The sequence below is a fragment of the Anser cygnoides genome, chromosome 2, assembly GCF_040182565.1.
Source record: "Anser cygnoides isolate HZ-2024a breed goose chromosome 2, Taihu_goose_T2T_genome, whole genome shotgun sequence".
Lineage (NCBI taxonomy): Eukaryota > Metazoa > Chordata > Aves > Anseriformes > Anatidae > Anser > Anser cygnoides.
The window spans coordinates 63,242,417-63,255,566 of NC_089874.1; the positions used below are offsets into that span (position 1 = coordinate 63,242,417).

General features: G+C 38.9%; 1 protein-coding gene across 3 annotated transcripts; it reads left to right on the forward strand.

Moving 5' to 3' along the window:
• The first annotated feature begins 3 nt into the window (after positions 1-3).
• LOC106045510 (uncharacterized) lies at positions 4-10,128 on the forward strand. Of its 3 annotated transcripts, XM_048075513.2 has the most exons (7): positions 4-1,044; positions 1,226-1,386; positions 2,269-2,430; positions 3,124-5,055; positions 6,047-6,172; positions 7,389-7,514; positions 8,671-10,128. In XM_048075513.2, the coding sequence occupies exons 3-7, from the start codon at positions 2,283-2,285 to the stop codon at positions 8,706-8,708; spliced, it is 2,370 nt and encodes a 789-aa protein (XP_047931470.1). In that variant the 5' UTR covers positions 4-1,044; positions 1,226-1,386; positions 2,269-2,282; the 3' UTR covers positions 8,709-10,128. The 3 variants fall into 3 exon arrangements, with proteins under 3 accessions (XP_047931470.1, XP_013051526.1, XP_047931468.1); XM_013196072.3 differs by lacking the exon at positions 1,226-1,386 and having other exon boundaries at positions 1,028-1,044; XM_048075511.2 differs by lacking the exon at positions 4-1,044 and having other exon boundaries at positions 1,071-1,386.
• Positions 10,129-13,150: the final 3,022 nt, after the last annotated feature.

Sequence of the window (13,150 nt, forward strand, 5' to 3'; positions counted from 1 at the left end):
TCCAGCCTTTGTCCGCCAAGAGGATTTTTAGTTTAAAGCTAAATGCGGGAGTTGGGGATTTGAAAGTGTGCCAGACGCAAGCAGCTCACAGGGAAAGTGTAAGAGCTGCAGTCCCTGAAAACACAATATCAGTAATCCTGCCCAGATAGAGGCCGTGTTACAGTTTGTGCCTTAGGGCACAGGGTAAGCCACGCTGAATATTAAAGAAAAAAGGGAAAGGGCAGGAGAACTTCCCAGCCTCGGAATGCAGACCATCTGCAAGTGTCCACGCCTCTGTGCTTCTCTAGGCACTCGCCCTCCTGTGTACCGTGTTCCTTGTGCCTGCTTCTGCCACCACCTCTGCCAGCTGTGGCGGCCACTGTGGTGCTCCCTCATGCAGAGATGGGGACCTGTGGTGGCTGTAGTGCTCCCTCATGAAGAGATGGGGACCTGTGGCCGTTGCAGTGCTCCCTCATGCACAGATGGGGACCTGCAGGGCTGCCCCTCCAATCCCCATATCCTGTAAGACCAGGACAGGGTCGAATTATAATCACACGTTTAATAAATTGCTATTTTACACAGTACAGTACACACTATATGGCAATAAATGCTTCCCGTATTTGCGCAGAAAGAACACTATATTTGTCAGTCTACTTGGCTGCTCTGGGAGGGCAGATCACCACTCCCTCAGTCAGCTCTAAGCAGCTGATAAACCTTGAAAACAAATGTAAACTTTGTCTTGTGTTTTCTGAATTTTTCCCCATAAAACCTCTCTTTAACAGTATTTTTTAAGGAGATTAGTAATACACTTTTGACACCTCTATTTTTTCCACTTCTAACATTATAAAGGGGATATATTAGAGTGACTTTGGGTTGTAATTTAAATGCCTGAAAGATGAGACTGCTGGCTTTCTTCACATAAGATAAGGTTCTTACTGCGCTTCCTATCCTCGTGTTTTGGTTCTCCCTCCCACGTATTGCTGGGAAAGGGCCCCCACATCTCGGTTAAACGAGCTGCAGGTGGAAGAGGGAGTGGACAAACGGCAGCTGCCTCCCATAAAGATGGTGAGTGGAGGAGGGTGAGCAGTTTCTTGCTGGGCTGTAAGCAGCAGCAGCAGCATAGACTTTAGCTTTGAGGGGCTGTAATGGGGGAGGAATAGTTTGGCTTTTTGTGTTTTTTTTTCTTCCCTTCTTTCTCTCTCTCTTTTTTTTTTTTTTCCCCTCCTTACATCTTTCTTTCTTAAAGGTCAAAATCACTTTGGGAGCTTTGGCCTAAGTAAGTGAGAGGAGGCTGTGAGGTTTTTGGTGCTTCCAAGAGCAGGGCTGGTAGTTCTAAATGGAAACTGGAGAGGGCTCCAGTGTTCCGGAAAGCTTTCTGCAACTCCTTTGGGCCTGAGCTTGGAACAGGTGAGATTTTTTTTTTCCTTTACCTTCAGAATACTTAAGTTCTGTGAACACTTGAGTAGTTATCTGTGACTGTGTAGTCACTACATCTGTGCCCTCTAATTTCTTATATCTTTGCTTATAAGCTGTGCGTGATTGTGTTTATACTACTTGCATGGGTTGGTAGAGGCTAAACAGTGTATTAATTAACTGAGGAAATACTTAACTGTGGGAGCTCTGTCTTGTGAATTTCATATGGCTCTGGGTAGGGACTTATGCACAAGGATTTGTTGTTGTTGCCTATCACTTAACTTATGTATGGGATATGTTAGCTACTAGTGTTATTAGGTATATTTTAATGCAAAAACCCTAAATGAATGGAATTTTTACTCTGATCTCAAATTCAGTGGTAGCATTCAGAAGTGCTTTATTTATAAAGCAAACTTGATTGCATGAAGCTTTCTATAGCTCTATTTTTATTTTTCTTTTTTTGTCTACTTGAGTCCTCTTGCTCAAACCTAATAAACCAAAAGCTAGTGTTTTTTTTAACTGGTTGGAAAACTACTTACAGGAACATATGCATGTAAGACCACATCAAAGTTACTGGTCTGGTGGCTTTAAAATTTGATATTAGATTAACTTGAAGGAGTAATATTGCAAATAGCATATAAAAGCTTACTTAACAAAGAGCAACTAAAATCTCTGACTCTAGCAGTAATGACTTTGATAGTAATAGTTTTCTATTTTTGATTTGGTAGATAGTAGTTTTCTTCAGAGAAAACCTGATTTCACTGGGTTAGAAGTAAGGCTATGAAGAAGAGTGTCTGCTGAATTCTGACCTCATAAAATCATCAAGTCTTAGAGGTTTTAATGTGGTTAATCCTGATCACGTTTTTTTTTTTTTAGTGTTTAAAAAAAAAATGAATACTGCCTCTGCTTCAGAAAGTGGATCATATTCAACAAACCACTCAAGGCCCTTTTTTTATGCACAGCCAACAGCACAACAACCTTTTCCAAGTCCATGGTACCTCAGCCATGCATATAATCCATACTGCATACCTGCACTAGGTAAGGCATATGAGAGCTATCTGGCATCATTCAGCTTAATAAATCACTCCTAGACTGGAGAAGGAGAATGTGTGTGTTAACAAGCTGTTTGAGAGTTTAAGTGAAATTAATGTAATGTTTTAGTTGTCAAAGATTTGATTTATGAAGTGTTAGTTAATCATGGCTCATGTGTGCAGGAAAGCATCCATTTCTGCAGAAAGGAAGCTATGCAAGATAATATCTACTATCCTACAGATACAGAGCTCTAGAATATGTGTAAGAATTAATGTGTTTGTATGAGCTCTGTACATATATGTTATATGTGTATATATAAAGTGAAAAAAGTGTATTAAGTACATTTCGCAAATAGTATACCTATGTTAATTTCCATCTGGAGCTGTGTTATCAAAACTGATACTGTAGTACAGTGGATGAAAGAAGTATGAAAAAAATACAGAAAGCTAAGTGGTGCATGTTCTAGGGAATAAAATCAAGCTCTGATTTAAAGTGTAGCTGTCCAGATAAGCTGTTCCATAACAGGACTCTCCGGGTTTCTGTACAAGATTTGTTTCCAAGTGTTGACAGTTAGTGTCTTACTTGTCAACCTGTCTGATCTTGTAGTAGTCCCTGTGTATGTGAGCAACTGTTAATCAGAATGACTTCTTTCAGAAAGAGTGTATTTCTTTACTCTTTTTTTTCATCCCTATTTCCTAGGTTTCCGCAGTGGGCATCCATATTTTCCGTTTTATTCTGTGGCACTCCATGAGTACCCTGGATTCCTTGTTCCACAGCATCCCGTGCATGCAAGAATCAACAGAAGGTCTTATTTTAATGCTCCCCCATCCTCTCCTATGTTTTATCATGCAACCCGATTTAGACACTATAGTACCCCTGGGAAAAAAACGGAGACAAAAGAAACACAGACTGATCCTAGACAGCCTGAAAACAAGCAAAAAAAGCATCAAGATACCCGTACAGAAACGAAAGGTTGTGATGCAGGAAATATGGCCTGTGTTTCTTCTGGCATAGGTACAGAGACTGAAAGTACTTCAGAGAAGCAAGATTCATCTGGATCTTCCATTGTGGTAGACAGGGAGTTTCATAATAGTCCTTCCAGCTCTACACAGTATAGAAATCTTCCTACTGGAAGCTATGCCTTTGAGAAGGAAGAGGTGAGAATAGAATATGGAAATGGCTCTCCAGCTATTCAACTATGGAAGTCCTTTAAAGAAACTATTCCTTTGTATGATGTGTCAAGTGGTAAACCAGTCCCAGAGAACATAGTGCAGCGTGATTTATTTTCTGTTAGCTCATGTGAGGGGATGATATATGGCCCTCATGAAGGGGAGAAATTGGTGCCAGGAACTTACCTAGATGAGAGAAAAGCTGTTCTCTCTTCAAAACAGGGTGTTGAAACCATGCAAGAAAAAGAGGTCCAAAATAACGAAGTGAAGCTGGATGCTGAAAAGCAGGTGACCACAAGTCAGCGGGCAAAATCTCCTCCAGGCGAAGCCATGGCAGTGCAAATAGCAGAACTGGCAAGATCTGTTAGCATAGATCAGCCAGTGGTAAGACAGGATGTGTTAGTAGCTAAGAAATCTAGCTCTAAAAGATCCACAGGCTCAAAAACTTCTCAAGAAGAGTCCAGTCTTATTCAACAAGCAGGACTACTTCCATCTAGTATGGAGGTAATGAGTGACTTGAGTTTTCAGCAAAAGAAACTGAATCTAAGCCACAGTGCAACCAATGAAAGTCAAACTGATAGAAGTATTTGGTGTGAAGAATCAGTGGAGAAGTATGTTCCCTCTAACAGTTGGCTGGCTTGTCTGGACAATATGGACACAAACTACAACTACGATGTGTGTTTGCCACAAAGAAAACGTCAAAGTGTACTCAGTCTTTCTTCTGATGACATGTCGTCTAGAGAGGATGGCTCATCCATTGATAATGCCCCAGTGTCTTATTTTGTACCTGACTATGTGCTTCAGAAAAGCACGTATACTTTCCAGAAAAGTACAGAGGGCTTGGAGAAGGAGAAAATTAAAAGTGGTGGGTCCCTCAATGAAGATGAAGTGGTAGGAAGGGAGCAGATGAACGGTTTGGATGGCCAAGATGTCAAAAACTCAACTATGAAGATTAAAGAGTCTTCCGGTATAGGTAAAAGGCTGGGAGCCCTTCCTAGATCTTCTAGTCGGAAAAAAATCTGTTCTCTCACGAAAAAAGCTGCTAAGAGTTTATCAGAAGTGGAGGACTCAGAAGAATACTCTGCACAGGGAGAAGAGGAGGATGAAGAGGATGAGGATTATGATGAGGATGATGATGTGGATGAAATAGAATATTTCTTTCAAGAAGCTGCTCCGTATGGAATCTTGACGCCAAGTAAAGGAAACCTCTACCGACAAGTTGGCCAGAGGGTGCTTTGGAAACCACCTAAAAACACTATTCCAGCTCACTTAATTAGCTGGCCTGCTCAGGAGAAAATAAAAACGAGGAGCGGGCTTGGTGAAAACATTGTAGTTTACAAGCCAAAGGAGAAAGAACAAGATGAAGCTGTATATAGTGACTACGGGCATTATGGAAGAAAGAGGCCAATGGCAAGAAGAGAAGGGCTTGAACATAAGCGAATGCTACAGAAAGTCTTGGGAGGTAAGCAAGTTGCTGAGGAAAAGGTGCTTGTAAATAGAAAGTGTAAAGAACACGATTATGACTGCAAACTGTAGCTTGAACCAGTAAAAAAAAAAAAAATGTTACAGCTTCAGGTTTGGTTTAGCCAGAAATAGTTTGGGATTATTTTTGAGGTAGAAGAGGAGCTTGCTGCAGTTCTCTGCTGTTTGAAGATAGAAAATCATAATGCAATCAGTAGAGAATTCATTAGTAACCTCTTTTGATTTAGTCTAATATATTTTTCTATCTGACTTCAGTGGTAACTTGCTCATTTGGAAAGCTTAAGGTCACTTTAACAATGCTTGTTTACTGTTGCTTGATGATATCTTTGAAATTTGGCATTTAAGTTCATACAGACATCTACACTCTGATCCTAGACCTATGTTAGAGGGAATAAACAGGGTTAAGTTCCTTATAACCTAATGGCCATACACTGGGGAACTTCCTTTTCTGCAGAACGAATGTCAAATGATTAATTTTTTTCATAGCTGCTTGTCTTGCAGTTAGCAACAGAGTGTTGCTATATTTCACAAAATCAGTGTGAAACTGTATTAAACTTGGTCTGGAAAAGAGTATTGCCTTTACTCAAAGCTGAATATTAGTAGAAATTGGGCTCATCTGAAGTGAGAACAAGAAGGATTATTACAGTTCATAACTGGTATTTAGGTACTTCACTAATGTTGCTGTTTAGTGTAGTCTTAAGCTGTGACAGGCACATAAAACAGGATCTACTTCTAGTAAGATGGGTAGTAGTCTTTTTTACCTTTTTTTTTTTTTACAGAATCTAAAGATTTAGTTAAAGCATCCTGTAGTTTTTGTGGTCTCCAGAAAGTTATGTCTTTATTTCTCAGAATCTCAAAATTAGATTCAGTGGCTAGTTTTGCATTTTGGCAAATCCTTTGTCTTGTGGATCAGACAGTATATTAGCATGTGCAAAACTCAGTACTGACATTACATCAACTTTTTTTATTAGGAAGACTGCTAAGGGAAAGCATGGGGATACCACCTGAAGAATTTTGGATTAGAAGCGGTGCTAAACCCAAAGTTATTGGCCGAATACATGGTAGTCTCTCACCCCAAGCCATGAGTAAAGAACAAGGTACACCTTATTTTATGCATGTTTGTTTTAAGGAATATTCAAAAGGATATAATATGAAACACTGTAAACTTGCTGTTCTGGTAAGACTTGAAGATAAAGCCAGTTCTCATTTTTCTGATACTGAAGAAATGGCCTGTCAATCCAGTACATCTCAGGTTCCATATCCTTCTCAAGCTCATACATAGAAAAGGGTGCAATATAGCAACCTTTTTTCAGGGCACCATGGGAAATCATTAAATGTTATGATGTGGCCAGGTAAAGTCCTTATTCATGTGAAGCTTCTGCTCCCATAAACAATGGCTGTTTTAATTCTTCATTCACCTTGATAATGCTTCTCTCAAGTTCATGCTCAGCAGTAACTCCTAATCTTGGTGAGTAAAACATATAGAGGAAGTCATGTGTGATAGCTACATTGGTTAATCTTCAGGAAAAAGTAGGATCGAGCAATAGTTGCCCTGCTGCTGCTAAAGGAAGTCTAAGTGCAAACTATCTGATGTGGTTCAGGAAAAGATGAATAGGTCAAAGTTACTATAACACAGAAAAAGCTATAGTTCTGATGTTCCTCTCCTCCAATTGAATGTTTTCCTTTGCTCTACGTAGACCTTAATTACATCTAGAAACTCAACTAAACGCTTCAAGGGTATTTCTTAGAGTTGTTCCAACAGCACTTACACTAGAAATTACTTAAGAGTATTACTACTCTCCTGGGTCACATGCTTTCAGGTATTGCATGATCAGTCTGTCAAGTAATGGAGTAAGAAAGTTATCTTCAGAACAGACTGACTTGATTCTCTTCCCTTCAGTTCAGTGGTAGCATACATCAGGCTTCCAGCATCAACAGTCTAGTCAACTATTCTTTGGAATGTATTTGGTTGGGTCACTTGAACACCTGTCAATTTATTGTGAATGCTTGAAAAGTGAACTAAAGCAGAATTAGCCATCTCTCACTGGGCTCTTTTCTGGCACATTAATACCTATCCAAATCGTTACCAAAATATAATGCTGTTCAGAATCATGGTTAGTGATTAAATATTGCAGACATACAAGATTTGTTGCTTGACAGATATGTCACTTTTATCTGCTAATGAAATGGGCACAGACTAGTGTATGCAGGGGAGGGAGAAAGAGGAGCCCTAGTGACTGGTGGGGAAAGCTGAGGTTAAATTTGCTTTAACATGACTTAGCAAGATACAACTGGTGTTGTTCCTCTATCTAGGGTGCCCACCTCTGGTTAAACCCAAGAAGAAAAGAATAGGCAAGCCCCCATTAAAACGCAGAGACACAAGATGTGAGGTGGAAGAAGTGGAAGTGTGGGAGATGCCTAAAAGCAGTGTACGCAAAGGTTGGTATATGGCCACAAGCTCCAAAAATGAATCTTGCAAGCATTCAGTCATTACTGAGTGCTTGGTTTGTGAACTGGGAAGATATTGGATTGTGTGGAAATAACAATGTCATGTATGCAATATTAAAAACAAGTTAACTGTTGAACATCAACTCAGCTATGAATACTATCTTAATGCTGACCAGGCTGGGTTCCTTAATCTTGAGGAAAAAAGAGGAACACTACTTTGGTCTAGTTGCTTTTCCAAGTGTTTTACTCTTTTTAATTATTGGGTCCTATTTCACTTCTTGCAGTATATACTTTTCTTAAGCTACAGGCCTGTCTCAGACAAAATACGCAACTAGATGCAACACAAATGCATTTAGATGATTCTTAAGAACTTAAGTTTAAGTAGGAACTTGTTGCTATTTTGGAGGAAGATGGAAGAATAATGGAAGGGTGAATCATGTTTAATATGTTTGATAACAAAGAAGCTTTTGTGCATTTGTGGGAGTATCCAGAAAAATTATAAATTGAAATGCTTCAGTACATACAGGAAGCTACCTAAAAGATCAGACTCCCTTCTGGGAAAACAATTTGGTGTAGTAAAACTACCTTGAATATTCAGTGGGGAAGTACATTAATTAAAGACCCTGTTTTCTCAAAGTAAACGCAGTATTAAACAGGATTACAATTCATGATATTTGCAGTGTCTGAAATATTAAGTTTCACTGAAGTGTCCTGTTAGTCAAAATTGGTGTCAGTTCTGAAGTCTGCATACTTAAACATCAATGTTTAACCTTTAGTTGTTGACACTTTTTGGAAAGAGCACTTAGGAAACTTTCATAGTCCCAAATTAGCTCTTATATATGTCCCAGAAGTAGTTGGTGCTTCTTGGATGCCTTCAACTTATGCCACATTTTGACTGTGCTCTTATAAGCTTGATATGAGACTCTTACCTGTCTGTTATACTAGAGTATTTTGCAGTTCAGCGTCATGCCTGCAGAACATACCCTTCCTGGGAATTTGAGTATATGGTTTTAATTTTAATCCCAATCACCAATGTCTTCTGCAATAAGAAAAGGCAGTCATTGATGTCTAACCTTCCTTTTGAAGTAAATTGACCTATGTTACTTGGAGAGAATGTGCTCCTTAATTATTCTTCTCTTCTCTTTAGGGCGTGGAACAAGAAGGTCCCTCTATAAGAGAAGATAACTGCAAATATTGGGGCAGGAGGGGAAGCAAATGTATCAGAGGTTTGCATAAACATAACTCTATTGTATATTTTGTAAGTTGCTGTGCACTCTTGAAGGGTAAGAACTGCCATACATCTTACAGTGCTGCTATTAAAATGGAATGAAGTATTCAACGCTAAACTGTCACCTTTTGTAACTAACGTCCAGTATTTAAATAATAAATTTAATAGAAGTGCATTTTGAGGCCTGTATTCCATCTATACATGGAAACAAAACCCTTTTGATAGGGATATATGTGCATGTCAGTTATTGCTACCCTGTTAAGCTCTGTAGGATTGTGTCATCTCATCGCATAGTCAGTTTGTCTGATGTGGAAATAGCTGCAAGACTCACTTCTATCACCTGGATTTTTGGCTGGATTTGTTTTTGGAAGCGTAAAGAATGTAGTTAAAGCTTTACCAAGTCAAGCACTGACTTAAAACTTCAAGGCATTTCCTCAGATCTTAGTCTTTAAAGGCATGATTGGAGGACTAAAACTAAAGCACTGAACTGATGTGATGCTTCCCACTGCTTCTCTTCTTTTTCTGTGGATCTCTGTGGAGACCCTTGTGAGCTCCTTATGGAGGCCCTGACCTGGAGAGATGGACTTTGGAGGTGAAACAGGAGTCATCCCTAACAAGTCAGGGAATAGGGCACACCACTCTGATTTAAAAAATAAAAATAAAAAATGGCACCTTACAACACAAATGTCTCCATAGAACCAAAATAATAAAACTAGGTCTCTTGTTGACTTATCTATTCATAACCAAAATAGGTTGATCATAGCACAAAAACACTGGGGCTTTTTTCACAGCTAAGAAAGTTAGTATCACCATCTGAGAAGAAACATGACACTACCATTTTTGTAAGATTACCAAATAAAGTGACATTGTGAGTAAAGATGGTGAGAAAAATGTATGAACAAGAGGGAAAGGGGAGGAGAGAATGGGTGAATAAGACTTGCCTTTTGCTTTTTCTCCCCATGCTCTTACTTGATTTGTGCCTTAAAATTACCTGCAGAGATGAAGTAGTGTCTCCTGTGATGTTTAAGTTGTGTGCATGCCTGTTACTGGTCTATCTGTACCAGGTGATACTGGTTCACCCTGGTGAGGAGTACAGAGGTGTCCGTCTCCTACTCAGTTGACCCTTGACTGTTGTTTCTAATAGTACTTGTAGGAACTTATTAAAGAGCTACTGTAATTATAGCCTTTACCTCAAGCTATTACTGAAAGGTTCTGTATTAGCACTGTAGTTTTTTCTCTGCCTTAAGCACCAAAAGAAAATAAGGAATACAAACTCATATTTAGCACTTACAGTGCCCAAAACATCTATTTGTATCAATGTCAAAGAGTAAAGGACAGAATTTCTTCAGGCAAGGAGCTTTTTAATAGTACTCCTGCTCTGAAAAATGTAGGACTTCTCTTAGATACCTAACAGAGGAATCTACAGCTCTTGGAGGGGATAAATTATTCTGGTGGGAGGAGTGAGGAATAGTCTCCAAGTGAAAGCCTAAGTGACAACAGAGGAGTAATCCTCAGCTGTAGCTGAGATCTTTTAGGTAAGGGCTAACATTTTTCCCTGAATTTGAGCCCACCTTTGGGGTTGAATACTAAGTTACCTCTGCTGACAGATTTAACTCTATTCTTTTTGCCTGGTAGTGGAATACTCATTACCTGACAGGTAGAAGGCACTTTTTTCTTTTTTTGGAGTGGCTAATATTCCAGGAGCACTCCAAAAAATTATGCTAATCCATCCTTTCACAGGTCTTGCAGCAGTCAGTGTGCTTTCTACCTAGATATAAGCAGCAATTTAGGGCTGGGTGATGCTAGATCCCAGAAAGATGTGAGGGAGTAGCAGCAGGGAGAGTTTAGACTGCTTTAGTCTGAAAGTGCTACTCGTTTTTCTGGAGTTTGGTGTGCTCTACTCTACCAGTACTAGTACTGGGGCCTTAAAACTGTATCTTCTGCTTGACCTTTTATTCAGTCAGCAGACAGTGGACTGCATCTGAAGTCAACTGGCTTATGACTATTTAATATTCCAGTGGGTAAGATGGCCATGATTTAGAAAGGTTGCAAACTATGAACTGTACTTTAAAAGGCTGTCAATTAAAGTCCAGGCTCTTCTAGTTCAGCCAAGTAACTATCCTGTGATGTGAGATTCCACTTTTGGTTATAGTTGCACATACGTGTCAGTTTTTTCTTGTTCCTTACGAAGGTAGATTGCCCAGTGATGAGTAACTGCAGTGCTGGCAGTATTGTATTGCCTTTAAAGTTTTCAAATGTCTTTGACAATATCTACTGTAGGAACATCTGAAGAATCTATTTACTTCTTGGCAAGGCAGTGACAAACAGTAGGGGCCTCTGAAATTGCCAAACTGTTTTGTTGGACAGACTGACTGTCTGTGACTCAGAATTTCTAAATCATTATTTGTAGCTAACTACAACTTCTGTTGCAAAGTGGGTGGAGTCTAATGCTCAAATGGTGACCATGGTTATGTTGGCTTATCAGATTTTAATTCTGTATTTTACTTCTAGATCTGGTAGCATGTGTTGCATAAAGCATTCCTTCTTAGTGTCCTGTCTTCTGCCTTATGTTCAAGAAGATTAATTATAGGTCTTTCTATTAAAACAATGTAAGACTGGCAGGAGCTAATGGCAAAAATAGTCATTGCATGCTAACCATAAGCATACCAAGGAAAAACAAATTACTGTTTTTAAAAAACAGACAAAACAAACACAAGTCCTCAGATTCCCTGAGTGATTCACTGTCATTGGCCATCTCAGTCGAGACTATAAAACCCAAGTCATTTCGTGGCCAAAAAAATGTATATTCTTGAAGTTCTTTCTGAAATGAAGAATTTGGAGTATTAAGATAATCAGACCTAGATGCTGGAAATCATCAGTTGCAACTGTATTGCCAGCAAGGTATGTTGTAGCTGCACTTCACCTTTGTTTAGATTCATGGGTTTAGTTATGCTACTGTTACCACTGAAATTTCAATATAAACTTCAAATAAAAATATATTTCTACAAAGAAAGCTGTCACCAGGAACTTTCGCTCTTTGAACAAATAGTTGAATGGTTAAGATTTAAAACATAAGTCTAATCAGTCTTTCAGGAGTATAGTTTTCTATTCTGCTTTCTGGGAATACTTCTGTGTAGAATCATTTTCCATTAATAAAAATGGGTGTTGGAATTCCTCTAGTCTACATATTTCTTAAAGACCTGGAGTCTCTTACATGCTAGCTTTGGCACAGCTTAAAATGTTAAGTGGTTAAATGAATCATGTTTCTCAGTATTCTCATATGGGTTGCTAGTCACTACTATTAGAAACCTTACAGTATTGAGACTGTGCTAACTTTTTAACTTTGAAATTGCCTCTGCTTTTATGAGTTTGAGTAGAGACCTACTAAAATTCTTACGTATGGGATATTCTAGATCTTCAAAACTGAGAATGATGTGGGGGAAAATGAACGGGAATCAGTTGTTCACATATCCTTCAGTATAAGAACTAGGGGGCATGAAATGAAACTAGTAGGGAACAGCTTGAAAGCAAGCGATGTTTCTTTGCTAATTAATACTTAATCCGCATAACTAATCTGTGGAGGTTTCCTGCTGAAGGAAATGGTTTTAACAAGTGTCTGGATGTAAAAGAAACTAGGCTACTAAATAAAATATCTGTGATTGAAAGTACCCATGCTACAAGCAATAGAGGCTTTTTTTTGATGAAATAAATACCAGTCCTATTTGCCCTGCTCTGTTGCTTAAGCATCCGCTATTGACCACGAGTGGAGGAAGATACTAGGTTAAACAGATGTTCAGTCTGCAGAACACTGATTTGGTACCTCAAACCTTTAAATTGCAGTTAACATACGCTAAAGAAGGGTTGTCTTGCATTATTTTTCTTGATTGTTCAAATAGTAAGCCCTTGTAGGTAAAATCCTGTTGAACAGACCAAGTTGAGGGACCCGTTCCCAAGCAGTGGGATGACAGGCTAAAAGGAAGCTGAATTAGTTTAATGAAACTAGGTTTTATAAGAATCTTAGATGACAAAAGCTAATGTAACTGAAGAGACTTTCAGGTTACGTCTGCTCTACTCAAACTTGAGTGAGGATTCTCTAGAATGAATCAGAGTAAGCCTTTACATGGTGCAGCTTCCAGCATCTGTCCAGCAATCACCAGTGCAATAAATGTATGGATTCTCTTGGCATCACATGTAGGTCTTTGCATGCCATTTCAGCTGTTCATTTTTCTATCTGGTTAAGGAACCAGGAACTTTCAATTAATTATCTGTATCAGTATCATCATTAACTAGCAGGAGTCATCAGTAAATCACACTAGAGAAATCACACTAGAGATATCTAGTAAATAATACTAGAGGATAAAAACTCAAACATTTGAGCTCTGAAGAAACTATTAAGTAG

Bases quoted from the DNA above. Each gene is read 5' to 3' on its own strand.
- LOC106045510 (XM_048075513.2), top strand. From the start codon at position 2,283: ATGAATACTGCCTCTGCTTCAGAAAGTGGATCATATTCAACAAACCAC. The intron at 2,431-3,123 runs GTAAGGCATATG...CCTATTTCCTAG, and splicing joins ATACTGCATACCTGCACTAG to GTTTCCGCAGTGGGCATCCA. The intron at 7,515-8,670 runs GTTGGTATATGG...TCTTCTCTTTAG, and splicing joins TAAAAGCAGTGTACGCAAAG to GGCGTGGAACAAGAAGGTCC.